At 57.8% G+C, this 12,736-nt stretch overlaps 1 protein-coding gene across 2 annotated transcripts in view; it reads left to right on the forward strand.

The window, feature by feature from the left end:
- Positions 1-12,736, forward strand: part of SCUBE1 (signal peptide, CUB domain and EGF like domain containing 1) — a 141,048-nt gene that overhangs the window by 101,347 nt on the left and 26,965 nt on the right. For both annotated transcript variants that reach the window (XM_041757484.1, XM_041757485.1), the window contains 3 exons: positions 5,734-5,856; positions 8,209-8,325; positions 9,865-9,987. In XM_041757484.1, the coding sequence (XP_041613418.1) occupies positions 5,734-5,856; positions 8,209-8,325; positions 9,865-9,987 (363 nt within the window). The remainder of the gene's footprint in view (positions 1-5,733; positions 5,857-8,208; positions 8,326-9,864; positions 9,988-12,736) is intronic.

A 12,736-nucleotide genomic window follows, 5' to 3' on the forward strand; every position in this document is an offset into this window, starting at 1 on the left:
AAAATGAGGATGCTGTGTGTCCTTGTCTCCAGAGGAGTGAAATTATGGGGGCTCCCAACTGGGGACCGGGGATGCAGAAGGACCTCCACCTGTGATTAGAAATGAGGCTCTGGAAGGATGGGCAGATGGGAGGATCTCGCAGGAATGGGCCAGTCTCCCAGCCACTGGAAGTGACTGTTTGCTCTGCTCTTCCCACTTATTCCCTGACTCACCCCACAGAGTTCTTGAGGGCCTCCGGGGGTGCTTGGTGGTGTTAGGGGTCCCTCAAGAAACAAGGAGTGAGGGGAGCAGGGAAGTGAGAGCTGGCAGTGTTCTGGAAACTGAAGGGGTCGCCCTGCAAGGGAGGGACGTGCAGCCCCACTGGGCTCCAGGCTGGCCCTTCAAATCCCTGCAGCCATGGGCCACCAGCCTCCCACTTGTCAGGGAGCAGGGCAGGCCGGAAGGCAGCGAGCAGAAGGGCAGAGGAGAGGGTGAAGACATGGACAGCAGAGGCTTCTGGTGATCTTAAATAGTCCGAGGTGGGCTTTTTTTTAAGCCTGTAAAAAATAGCTTGTGACTCCTCCTTCCTAGTTTTGCTGGGAAGAAAGTTGGGATTATTGACAGGAATAACAGTCCTTCCACCTGTTTATTTGAAAAGAAAGCCCTTCTGTAGCCACTGCTCAGCTCACTCGGAATCGAGTTTCAGCTCCTGGACTCGATGCCGGGGGACCAGCCAGGGCTCCCCACAGTCCCAGCCGTCCTCACAGCCAGCGGTGACACAGCAGGCCTGGCCCGGTGCCCTTGGCACTGGGGCAGGAGAGGGTAAAGTCAGGCTACTCTGCATCCCCCTCGGGCATGGGACCACAGGGACGGGCAGGGCTCAGGGAGCTGGTGCCAGGAGCCAACTGTCTGCATCGGCAGCCAAGCCCAAGTAGAGCACTTTGGGGGGCTCTGCTGCCCCCACCCAGCCTTCGGTGGCCTGAGGGGCATCTGACCCACCCACCTCCACCCAGTGTCTAGGGGAGAGGAGCCCCCCCCACAGCCGGAGGCCCACCAATCCAAGCCCCCCACGCTGTTTCCTATGGCTCTTCCAGAACCACTCCAGCCCTTTAACCAGGGCTCCCCTGCTCTGCCCTTTGCCCTTGCCAGACCTCCTCATGCCTGCTGCCCTGCAGTCAAGAGATCCTTTCATTTCCCCCATACCAGGTGGGGTTTGGGGGCTCCTTCTCTGTGCAGGGGCCGGGGAGACAGGTGAATGAAGCAGACCTTCCCTGGGGATCTTCTACTGCACACAGAAGACAGTTCTTCACTTTTTAAAATCACTGAGATAAACGTGTATTACTGACTGCTAGGTGGTGGATGGAGATGTACACCCAGCTGAAGAGCGAGAGCCAGGGCAGGGAGGGCACAGGGAGAGGCATTTATCAGGGCAGCATTTCCAGCGGCACCATAGCCACTGTGCAGAGGCTGGGGCGCAGGAACCCAAAGGCATCCAGCATGCCCAGGTCTGTGAGACATGCAGGAGACCAGGCCAGACAGTACAGGGCCTGTGTGCTGGGGAGGGCTTGACCCTTCATCCTTCCAAGCTTTGGTGAGTCCCCAGACACCACCAGGCAGGGAAAGCTCAGACTCAGGTCTTCATCTTGAGCAGGGCCCTGACCACAGCTTGGATGGGGTTCTCCAGGCAGGGTCTAGAAGAGCAGTGAGGCTGCTGCTGTCATCACCTGGGCTGGAGATCATCTGGCCTGAACCAGGCGTTGGCAGTGGTGGTCCAGATATTGTCTTAGAAGTCAGAATTTAAGGATCGTGGGACTAGTCTAAAACTGCTTCACGTAAATGTCGTAACGTCCTCAAATCAGAGGACACCAGACAGTGACGGCTGACCTCCAGACCCCAGGTTTGGTGTCTTAGAGCCTCATGCTCACAGCCCAAGTTCACAGGTCAGACGAGAGGTGCAGGTCAGGGCGCGGGCACCTGGCAGGGCGAGCCCCACTGGGAATCCCCGGCCCCAAGGCCTCAGCTCCCCAGTGGATGTGTGCACCCTGGTCCTGGCAAGGGCCCAGAAGAAGATATCAAAGGAGTAATTCAAAGGTGTTCTGGAAGCCAAAAGTCATTGTGAAGCCAGACCTATGGCTGGAGGGCAAAGGTAACAGAGGTCCTGGAAAATCCAGAGTTGAAATCCCTGAGCACACAGGGGTCACACAGACAGGTGGAGACAGGCACAGGAAGGTGGGGGTGTTCTATCTGGAACATGGGGGCTGTGGGGTTGTCTGGAGGACTTGTCCCAAGTTGCTTTTCAAGAGTGTGGACAGCGCAGGGGTCCAGCCTCAAGGGCCCCTTTTCAGTGCTGTACCCGCTTGATACTGGGAAGGGGGCACCTTGCTAATTGGCCCCTCTGAGAGGAGGGAGGTCTGGGGCCTCGACTCTCTGAGCTGGAGCCTGGGTTTCCTCAGAGATACCAGTGCCTTCACCTTCCAGAACAGTCCAGGAGAACTCCCACCCACCACCTGTTTCCTCTGCTCCCTCACCTGCCCTCTGCCCAGCAGGCCAAGCCAAGCAGTGTGCCCTCCCCACGAGGCTGCTCTAGGGCAACGGCCGCCCACTCCCACCCGGAAGCCCTCCACATGGCCCTGGGTTACCAGGCTGTGCCCCTCCGTGGGGATGGGCAGAGGGGAGCCGGAACAGTAGCTCACAGCTACCTCTCCCCCGATGCTTGATCGCGGCAATGCCTCTGAGGTTCTCCTGGGTAGCCCAGGACCCCAGCCTTCTCTCAGCCGCTCCAGCTAATGCATTCTTCATCCACTCAGTGAACACCTGCTGGGCAGTCTCTCTGCAGGCCACATGCTGGGCCCAGGGGCTCCAGACAGGAGCCAGCTCCCCTCTCTGTGTCTTCATCCTCCTGAGGGCAGGCCCCGTGACAAGGGGACAGCCAACTCTAGAGGGAACGTCAGGGAAACCTTCCCACGGAGGCAGCTGTTTCCAGGGGCAGGCTGTGTGGGGGCCTGGGCTGCCAAGGCAGAGGCCAAGCACGCAGAAAGAGGAAGGCAGAGCATCCATGCCCGGGATGCCCAGGGAAGGGCTGGCCCTTTATCCTGGGATGACCGGGGGCCTTGGAAATTTGTAAACAGGTAGGGGGTCTGCTGGCTGCCTGGTGGGGTTGAGGGCAGCGTGAGCACAGTGAGGAAAGAGAGGAGTCTTAGAAGGGCAGAAAGGAGAGAGCAGGGCAGAGGCTGCACCCCGGGGCTCGTCAGAACGAAGGTCCAGGGGCTGCGTGACTGTACCGTGGCTAGAGCTGGGGGTGCTTCCCTGACTCTGATCCCCAGGCAACTGCCACACCAGCCTGGCCTCAAGCAAACATGCCTCCCATGGCCTGTCTGGTTGCCATGACAGCCCCTGCCGTTGACAGGCCGGATGGGAATAGGGATGGGGGTGGGATCCCTTCAGGGGGTTCCAGAAGGCCTGAGGCATTCCTGAGTGAGCAGCCCGCCTCAGCACATGTAGTCTGGGAGAGGCACCTGTTGCCAGCCCAGTTCACAGATGGGGAACCTGAGGCTCCGAGAGGTACCTTTCCTGCCCAGGATCACACAGCTGGCCGAGACAGAGCCAAGACAGGTCTCCATTCTCCTGCCAGAGGCTTTTAGCTAGAAATTTCCCTGTCTTCCTATAATCCCCAGGGGGAGAAGAATACGGAGATGCCCAAGCCTCTGCCTGGGACGGGCCCTCAACTAAACCTAATGTTGCTTTCTCTGGAGGCTGTGGGGTCAGCTTGGTGCTCTGGAGAGGGCCTGTCTTTGTAGACAGCTGTGGGGGACTGGGCTCCAATCGCTCCCGCGTGTAGCTGTGATTCCCTCTGTAAAATGGAGGATCTGGTCCCCCAGTTGTTTTGAAGATCACGTAAGACGTTGCCAGAAAGTGCCTGACCTGGCCCCCAGGATGAGGTGGTGCCCAGTAGGTGCAGTGACCACCGGAGGGTCTGACTACCTGCCATGGGGCGTGGGTTCACCCTTAGGCATTTCTGTTCCTGGAACATGGGCCGTGTGCAGAGTTCCCGGACCTAAGAAGGCATTGTTCTTAGTGATCATCTCGGTGCACACACATAGAATGCTGCTGTATTCAGAGGGGTGAAGTCACCCAGGCAGTGGCACAGCCAGGATTCCAGGCCAGGTCTGGTGATCTGCAGGCCTCACTTACTGGGGACCACCCCAGGTTCCCCTCCTTGGCCACCTTCCTGGTGCCAAAGTCACCAGAATATGCAAACAGAATGGGTCTTTGGGGTGGAGCTGCCTGGGGTGGTGGTGGGGCAGCCAAGGGTGAGGAGATGCAGGGGCATGCCCACTGGGTGCTCTGCACTGCTCAGAGGCTGGTCCCTCAGGGGCTTCCCAGGAAAGCAGCTCTGGAGTCCGCCCCTGCCAGGCTTGCTGTGGCCTCCTCTCCCAGAGGCTCTGAGAACTGCCCACGGGGGCATCCCAGCCTTGCTCTCTTTGAAGGCCTCCTTCTAGTGTACTGGACCACACACCTGGGTTTTGTTTTGTTGTTGAAGAATATCCTGTGGGAACATTGCTTTAGGACTTTTCTGCAGGTGTCAGATCTAGCTTGTTTGGTTTGAGAAAAAAAATAGTGAGGCCAGGATTTGGAGTCACTGATGGGAAAGAGTCTTCTCCGTGGGGCTCAGCACAAAGGGGGGTAGGTGGACCTTGCTCATAGGGCAGTGCCAGTTACACAGGACAGGGGTACCCGGGCCTTCACGCTCAGGACAGGCTCAGTGAGGGCCAGAGTTGGAGTCAGCAGCTCTGCCGTTGGCCAACTCGGAGCTGGTTTCCTTCACTTGCTTTCACCCCCTCCAAATCAGAGAACACCATTCTGAAAGTCAGCTCTGCTACTACTTGCTGCGTCGTGTCATCATGGGGAGCCTCGGGGTCGGGGCCCCAGAGGAACTTTGGAGTAAGAAGAGACACCTTAGATCAGGGTCTCTGATGTCACAGTCTGTCAGGCTGGCCTGGAGCCCAGAAAGCAAAGGCCAGATAAGCAGGGCGAGGGGGCACAGGAGGGAAGTCATAGGAGTTGGGGAAGCATGTGATGCATCAGCCAACAGGCCATGCTGCGAGGCAGAAAGCCCCCATCACTAGAGATATGCAAGCAGAGGCCAACTGGCAGGGATGCTTGCAAGGGGTCAGTTACTGCATGGAGTTAGGCCGTGTGACCTTGAGGGTCCAGCCACAAGTCCTTGAAATCCTGAGGGAAGACACTGCTCAAACCAGTAGGCAGAATTGGAGGGGGAAGCCGGCCAGCCCAGGAGCACCTGTTACCTTTCTAAGCCTCCTTCTCCCATCAGTAAAACTGGGACCTTAAAGCTACTGATTGTTGGCTGAGCACTCACTAAGCACCAGCACCGCAGGACCATTATTTCATCTAATCCTCACGGGGCTCGGTGCTTGTCCAAGATGTGCTTCTGACGGTGGTTGTCTTAGAGCCAGGTAGGCAAGGCTCCAGGGGCGCAGGAGCTTCCCCAAGACCGGCCCACCCCCAGGCCGCACTGCCCCCCCACAGGGTGCCCACCCTCTTGTCCCGCACAGCAGCCATCACTTCCCCTCCTTTCCATCCCATGAATGCCTGCCGGGCTCCCCAAGTCTCCAGACCCCCGAGGCTGGGCGCCAGGCCCCAGAGGCCCGCCTTGGGCAGGGGGCGCAGGGGGTCGTGGGGGCGGGGCAGCCTCCCACCTGGCGGCCCAGCCCACTGGCCCCCTGCCCCCCGCAGACATCAACGAGTGCCTGACCAACAACGGGGGCTGCGACCACTTCTGCCGCAACACGGTGGGCAGCTTCGAGTGCGGCTGCCGGAAGGGCTACAAGCTGCTGACCGACGAGCGCACGTGCCAAGGTGAGCCCCGCGCGCCCCCGTGCCCCCCGCCCTGCCGGGCCTGCGCGGGCTCCTGGGGGGGAGGTTAGGGCCCCGTGCGTCGGCCCCGCTGAGCATTCCTAGTGCGCACCTGCCCTCCCCGCTGTCTCTAGGATTCATGACCCCAAGGGCCCTCAGAGCCCACCCAGGTGGGAAACTGAGGCCGGGAGGCGCATCGGCGCGGTCGGGTGGGGGGCGGCACAGCAGAGCCCTTCAGCGCCCCGGCAGCCCGGGGCCTCCTTCAGAGGCTTCGAGGTGGGCTGGCGCCACCTGGTGGAAGGCTTGGCGCATTGCAGGCGCTCTCCTGCAGTCCTTAGGGTTCCGGGGCACCTGCCAGGAGGCCCCCCTCTCCCGGTATGTGAAGTCTGGGCAGAAGCCAGGAATCACAGCCCAGAACGAGTCCAGGAGACATCCGGTGTGCAGTGAGAGCCCAGAGATGGGCAGCGGAAAGAGTGGTCAGGGAAGGCTTCCTGGGGGAGGGGACACCGGTGAATAGGCATTTTCCCAGGGGAGCCAGGGAGATAAACCCACCCAAGGGGAGTTTGGGAGACCACAAGGCGCCCTGTGGGACTGGATGAAGCCACTGTGAAGAAGGCAGGAGTGTCCTGGGGACCCGCTTTGGGAGAAAGTACAGAGGGAGGAGCCAGGGTATCCTGTGTGGCAGGAACATAGCTCAATTCCATCCTCGATGACTCCGTTCCAGACTAGTCCCCTCATTTGCGTGGCGTTGCATAATGGCACACTGCACAACCTGAATGGCTGAATGGGGCTGTGGGGCCTGCATCCCCCCCATCAGTGCAGCTCAGGGCTGGCCCCCAGGGCAGCAGGAGGCCCTGAGTGGCCAGGGATGTGCCCTCCCAAAGGCACCAGGCGAGGAAGGCAGGAGCAGGAGGCTGGTAAGGGAGGGTCCGGAGCCTAGTCACCTCCCCTCCCCAGCTCGGCCTCTTCCTCCCTTGATGGGTATCCCGGCTCTGTCTTCCTCTCAGGACATGAGGCCCATTGAGAGCATGTCACCTGTCCAGCCTCCTGCACTTTGACTTACTGGCTCCATCTGCCTTCCCAAATTCTGTGGAGGGCTAAGAGAGGGCCCTTGATTTTGCACCCCCAGCTGCCCCTAAGAGAGGTGGGCTGCCACTGAGGAGGAGGCCATGATGTGTGTCTGTCTGGGCTCCAGCGAGTCTTCTCCACCCTCTGCTGGCTCCTCTCTCTGAGGCCCTGGGGCTCTGGCCATGTCCCAGCCTCGCTCCAGCCCCACCCTGGGCTCTAATTTCCTTTGCCTGGCACTCAGGCCCTTGGGACGGAGACCTCAGACACCTCCCAACCCCAGAGTGCTCTGGGCTGCCACCTCCCAGCCTTTGCTCAGAGACCCCTTCCCCGCTTTCATTCCTTCCCTCCAAGCTCATCCCAGCCCTCAAGGTCGAGTCCAGGTACCAGAGGTACCAGGGGATCCTCCAGATTCCTCTCCTGGGAGGGATCACATCCTCCTTTGAGCACCCAGTGTGATTCTTTCCTTGCACTAGAATTATTACAAATACACACGTATCATCAACGCATGTGGTTGCAAGAGCTAATAAATTCAAGGGACGACCTCCAACTATGGTGCCTATGGAGAGGTGGGTCAGTGGCTGTTTTGCCCTCAGGAGCCCCCATCAGTTGTCCCATGAGAAACATTTTCCCCAAAATGTGTAGCCAGGACACACTGGTCTTGTATGAGCATGTGATTCATTTCCTCTTTTTTGGTAATAAGCATGACCCTTTTTCCTTTTTCACCCCAGCCACCAGGAATCTCAGAACAGATTTCACACACTGTCGAGGCTATCTTGTTATCCCTTATGGATAGCATGTTTTCCCCATAACTCCTTCTTTTTGGGCTGTTTTCTCAAGAGACATCTTGGAATGATAGGAAAACACACTTTGGTCAAGCATCCAAGAGGCCTAGTTAAATGTCCCAGTTCATTTGTTGCCTCAGACAAGCCCATAGCAATTTCCTGCAGAGGTGGATTAAATATTTACCCTAATCACAATTGAATGATATTAAAATGGCAGTGATTCATAATAATACCTTATATTCAAGGTACTTGTACCCTGCCCCCCTCCAGAAGAGATGGGAAATAGCTTGTAACCCGGAAATATAAGGTTAACGGACACAAACTGCCAAGTCAGGCGGTTACAAGAGGACCAACAGGTACTGTGGATCGGCTGTGCCCTAAGCCTCAGGGCCCAGGGACGATCTGTGCCCAGATGTTCGTTGAGTGACTGAGCGAGTGACAGGCTATGCCCATCCACTGCACCCTGAAACTCCTCCCTGAACTTTCTCTCCCTGTGGCCACACAGACATCGACGAGTGCTCCTTCGAGCGGACCTGCGACCACATCTGCATCAACTCCCCGGGCAGCTTCCAGTGCTTGTGTCACCGTGGCTACACACTCTATGGGACAACCCACTGCGGAGGTCTGCAGCCCGCCCACCAGGGCCACCTCCCCCCTGAGGCACGCGCCTGGCCACACGGCCACCTATGCTGCACCCCACACCCTGACCCCAACCTTGACCCTGGAGGGCCTGGAAGGGACCTAAGCAATGCTGGGTTATGGTGGGCAGAGGGGCTCAAGAGTGAGGGGGGCAGGGAGATAAGGGCAGGGAGTGGCAAGTACCCCCTAGGTGGCAGGCCTCGCTCCAGGTAGTGGGCATAGGCCCCAAAATGGCAACTACAAGGGATCCTCAGTCCAGAACAGGGGATGGCCACTGCACAGACTCCCATAGATGATTCGTCCCAGTGGGAGAGGGTGACAACAGACGAGGACAGCGTATGGAGATGGGGCCAGGGGGATCCTACAGGAGGAAAGTGGGCCAAGCCAAGGGGTAGCATGCCAGGAGGACTAGCAAGTGCAAAGGCATTGAGGTAGCATAGAGGGACCTCAAAGCAGCTGGTGGAGCCCCATAAGGGAATGAGAACATGGTGGGCAATGCAGACAGGGAGGAAGCAGGGCTTTGTAAGGCCTGCAGGTGACATGGGTTTTCTTCACAGCATAATGAGAGACTGTTGAAGGGTTTAAGTAGGGGTGTAACGTGGGCGTGCTCAGGTAATGAGATCACTCTGGGTGCCACGTGTTTAGGAGAATGGAACTCGAGGCACCAGGAGGGAGATAGCTCTAGGCATGGGAGCCAGAGCTACTGACCTTGGACAGGATGGGGGTGTGTGAAGAGAAGGAGAAGGTTCTAGAAGTATTTAGCTACAGACTTGGATGTGCAGGCATGGCAGATGAAGGTGGGGGAGCCAAGAATGGCCCCGAGGCCCTGGGATTTCCTCATTTCCTGTGACCACACTCCCTCTGCTGGGGGGCTCTCCAGGTCAGGTGGGGTCAGGCGTGAAGTGATCAAGCCGGTACTGGGGGAGGGTGCTCGTAGGCTGGGCTACAGATTCTTCTGGAGGGACCCCCAAAAACCCAGGCACCAGGTCCTCTGGGCCTGCCACTCTGTAAGTTCTGCCGCCCAGATGCTCAGAGCCAGGCACCCCAGCATGAGTATGGCCCAGGCCCTCTCCCTGTCTCCAGCGGGTGCTTTGGTTCCTCCGTGACCAGAGAAGGAAGAGCCTTGGAGGCAGCTTCTTACCCTGGGGCCCGTCGCACAGAAGGAAACAGCCTGGGAAAGCCTTGTGCAACCCAGCGAGAGACACCTCATGACCCCTGCCCACGAGACCTGCTTAGCACTTTAACTTTGTGCCACCTTCTGCCCTCCCCCCAGCCCGGCGCAGCCACTTGAGTTCAGCAAACCGCTGGGGTTCCTGGGGGAGGGAGACGGCTTGGTGTCCGTGTCCATCAGCCTTGCGTGTGTGCACTCCTGTGTGTGGTGTGTGTGGCCACATGTCTGCGTCCGATAACAGTGTCAGGCTGCCTGCAGGATCAGGGGATTCTCGGCCCCCTCGTCCTGGGTGACCCTGCCCCACCAGCCAGCCTCCTGCCCTGACACCCTTCTTCCCACCTGTGCTTTCAGATGTGGACGAGTGCAGCATGAACAATGGGAGCTGTGACCAGGGCTGCATCAACACCAGGGGCAGCTATGAATGTGTCTGCCCCCCAGGGAGGAGGCTCCACTGGAACCAGAAGGACTGTGTGGGTGAGTGTCCTGGGGCAGGCCATCGCTGCCCTCACAACCCCTGATGAAGGGCCTGGGCACTGGCTTCTCCCCTTGCACCTGATGCCCAGATGCAAAGGGTAGTGACCTCTCAGGGCGGGGTGACCGTGGGGTGAGTAACACGGGGCCTGCCTCGCCTGGGAGAGTGGTTCTTGGAAGGGATCTCTGCTGCAGGGATACAGCTAAGGCGAAGGAGGGCCTGCAGAAGAAGAGGGGACATGGGTGGGAGAGCACGGTGGATGTCCACCACAGGCACCGAACCGGACCTGCAGGGGGAAGGGGACACAGAAGTGAAGATCTGGGGGTCAGGGTCAGGCCCATGCAGCCAGAGCTGTGGCCCCAGGAAGCCAGGGGAGCAGAGGGGCCAGTTACTCAGGCTGTGGCAGCATCAGAGTCTGGAGGGAGCACCTGGGTCTGAGCAGACCCACCACCTCCCCAGCCCACCAGCCCCACAATGTCCAGCCCAGGAAGCGGATGTGGGCTCCTGGAGAGCTCGGGGTTCCTGCGTCCCCTGCTGGTGTGCTCTGGAAGCTCTAGGCTACATTCCAGACAATCCCCCACATTCATTGGTTCTACAAACACATGATTTCCACCCTACACAAGGCCCGTACGGGATGCTGGGGCTGCGGCCCTGAAATGGCTCTTAGATCCTGCCCTGCCATTCTCTAACATCCCCAGGGCAGCAGGAGCGAGCCTTTTATTGTTATTTTTTTAAGTTTATTTTTTCTCCATGCCCGGCATGGAGCCCAACATGAGGCTTAAACTCATAGCCCTGAGATCAAGACCTGAGCTGAGATCAAGAGTCAGATGCTTAACTCAGGCGCCCCCAGAGCCGGCCTTTTGAATCTGACTCAGACTGTGTCCCTCTCTCCTCAGAGCTCTCCATGGCTCCTCTTCACGTGGAAGCAAAGCCAGAGCTCTTAGAATGGCCCAAAGGCTACCAGACCCTGGCCTGATGGCCCTCTGCCCTCACCCTCATCCACCCCCTGCAGCCTCAGTGACCTCAAGGGTGCTGCCCACGACCAACCGACATGGCTGTTCCGGCACTCCCCTCCTGGCCTGGAGGGCTCCTCGCCCCTGTAGCTGTGTGCTCTGGGAGGCCTTCCCTGACCACCTCCTACCCCCACCCCCGCCTCCTCACTGTCTTTCCTTCCATTGTACTTCCCGCCGCTAGACATGGCATATATATGCTCCACATAGCTGAGCACGTGCTTCTGCCGTCTTGTTCACTGCTGTATCCCTGGCATCTACAACAGAGCCTGGCAATTGTAGGCACTCAGTAAATGTTTGTGGAATGAATGAGTGAAAGTGTTGAAGAATGGACACCGTAGTCACTTAGCATCTGAGATCAAAAAGCTCGATGTATCGATTACTTCAATAAGGATTGTAGTGATGTTCAGGCGATCCTGTTGAGCAAAGCAAACCGCTGGTCTCGTCCAGGTTGCAGGGAGGAGCCTGTGTGGGGCAGCGTGGATCAAGTGGTGTGCATCCCAGGAGCATGGCCTGTGCTGGGTACAAAGGAAGAATGGTTGACTCCAGCCTTAAAAGCCTCATCACTGGGTGAATCTGCCACCTGTGGGCTCACTTTCCAAGCCTGGGAAGTCACGGATGGATTGGCTTTCAGAGGCTGGTCTGCTGATTGATCAGGTCATGCCAGGTCTGGTACTGCCTTGTTACCAAAGCTGCTGGGCCAGCAGGCTTTCTCTAGGGACATGGGGAAGGGGCGCTTTTATCCTCGGCACCCTGTTGGTGGTCCGTCCCTCAGGCAGAGCTCCAGGAGAGGCCACCAGCGCTTGTCTGGGTCTCCACGCTGCCACCGACCCTGTGCAGAGTCATCAGCGGAGGTCTGATTGTCTGGTCACTGTCCGTCAGCATGATTTTATCCCATTTCTCTTAAGTCATCTGCTAGGTTCGTGGTGATTTACACAGAAGCAGTTAGCATTCTGGACATGAGATGTGGGAAGACTGAGATGATGAAGCATAACAAAGTGTTATTAGAAGGCACTCGAAGGCCCTCTAGACCCATGACCCAAGAGTTCCCAGGGCTGACCAAGAAAAGTGGTTCCACCAACTCCCTGAGTCCACCATCAGCGTTCAGGTGGCTTTCCCTTATAACATCAACATGGTTTGTCCCACCTCACCCCTGCTGTGCATCCAGGTCCAAAGTGAAGTGCTGGCAGTGACGATCTCCCCAGTTGGTCAAGAGAAAATCTGAGCTCTTACTGTTACCATGAGTGCTCACACTAGGAAGTCAGCCCGATTTGTCATGCCTCCTGTGCCACACATAGGCTGTCTTATTTACCCTATCACCCAAAGCAAGGTGCACATTCTTGATGACTGCTTGGAGCTGCCCAATTCCTATGGATAGGACCAGCAGCCTCCACGGGCTGCTTCGCCAGGTATCATTTGTGTCCCTCAGAAGGGAATTCTGTCCTCAGATGGTTTGCAAGATGGCATTATTCAATTATTCACTGAGGCATTGGGGGAGCCATGCCCTTGGACCAGTCTAATAGCCCCCCAGAACCATCAGCTGTGGTCCTGGGTGGCATTGATGAGCCAGATCCCACATAAGAGAGATGGGATCCACCTTGGTGAAGCTGTAGGGATGTGTCATGGGTGGTGTTGTGATAAGCAGTCAGATACGTCACAAGATAGCTGAATTCACCTCTCCCAGCTCAAGAGCGTTCTCCTTCTCTTCTACATATTGTCTACAGAGAATGTCATAATTCAT

The sequence above is a fragment of the Vulpes lagopus genome, chromosome 5 (assembly GCF_018345385.1).
Source record: "Vulpes lagopus strain Blue_001 chromosome 5, ASM1834538v1, whole genome shotgun sequence".
In the NCBI taxonomy this organism is placed as follows: domain Eukaryota; kingdom Metazoa; phylum Chordata; class Mammalia; order Carnivora; family Canidae; genus Vulpes; species Vulpes lagopus.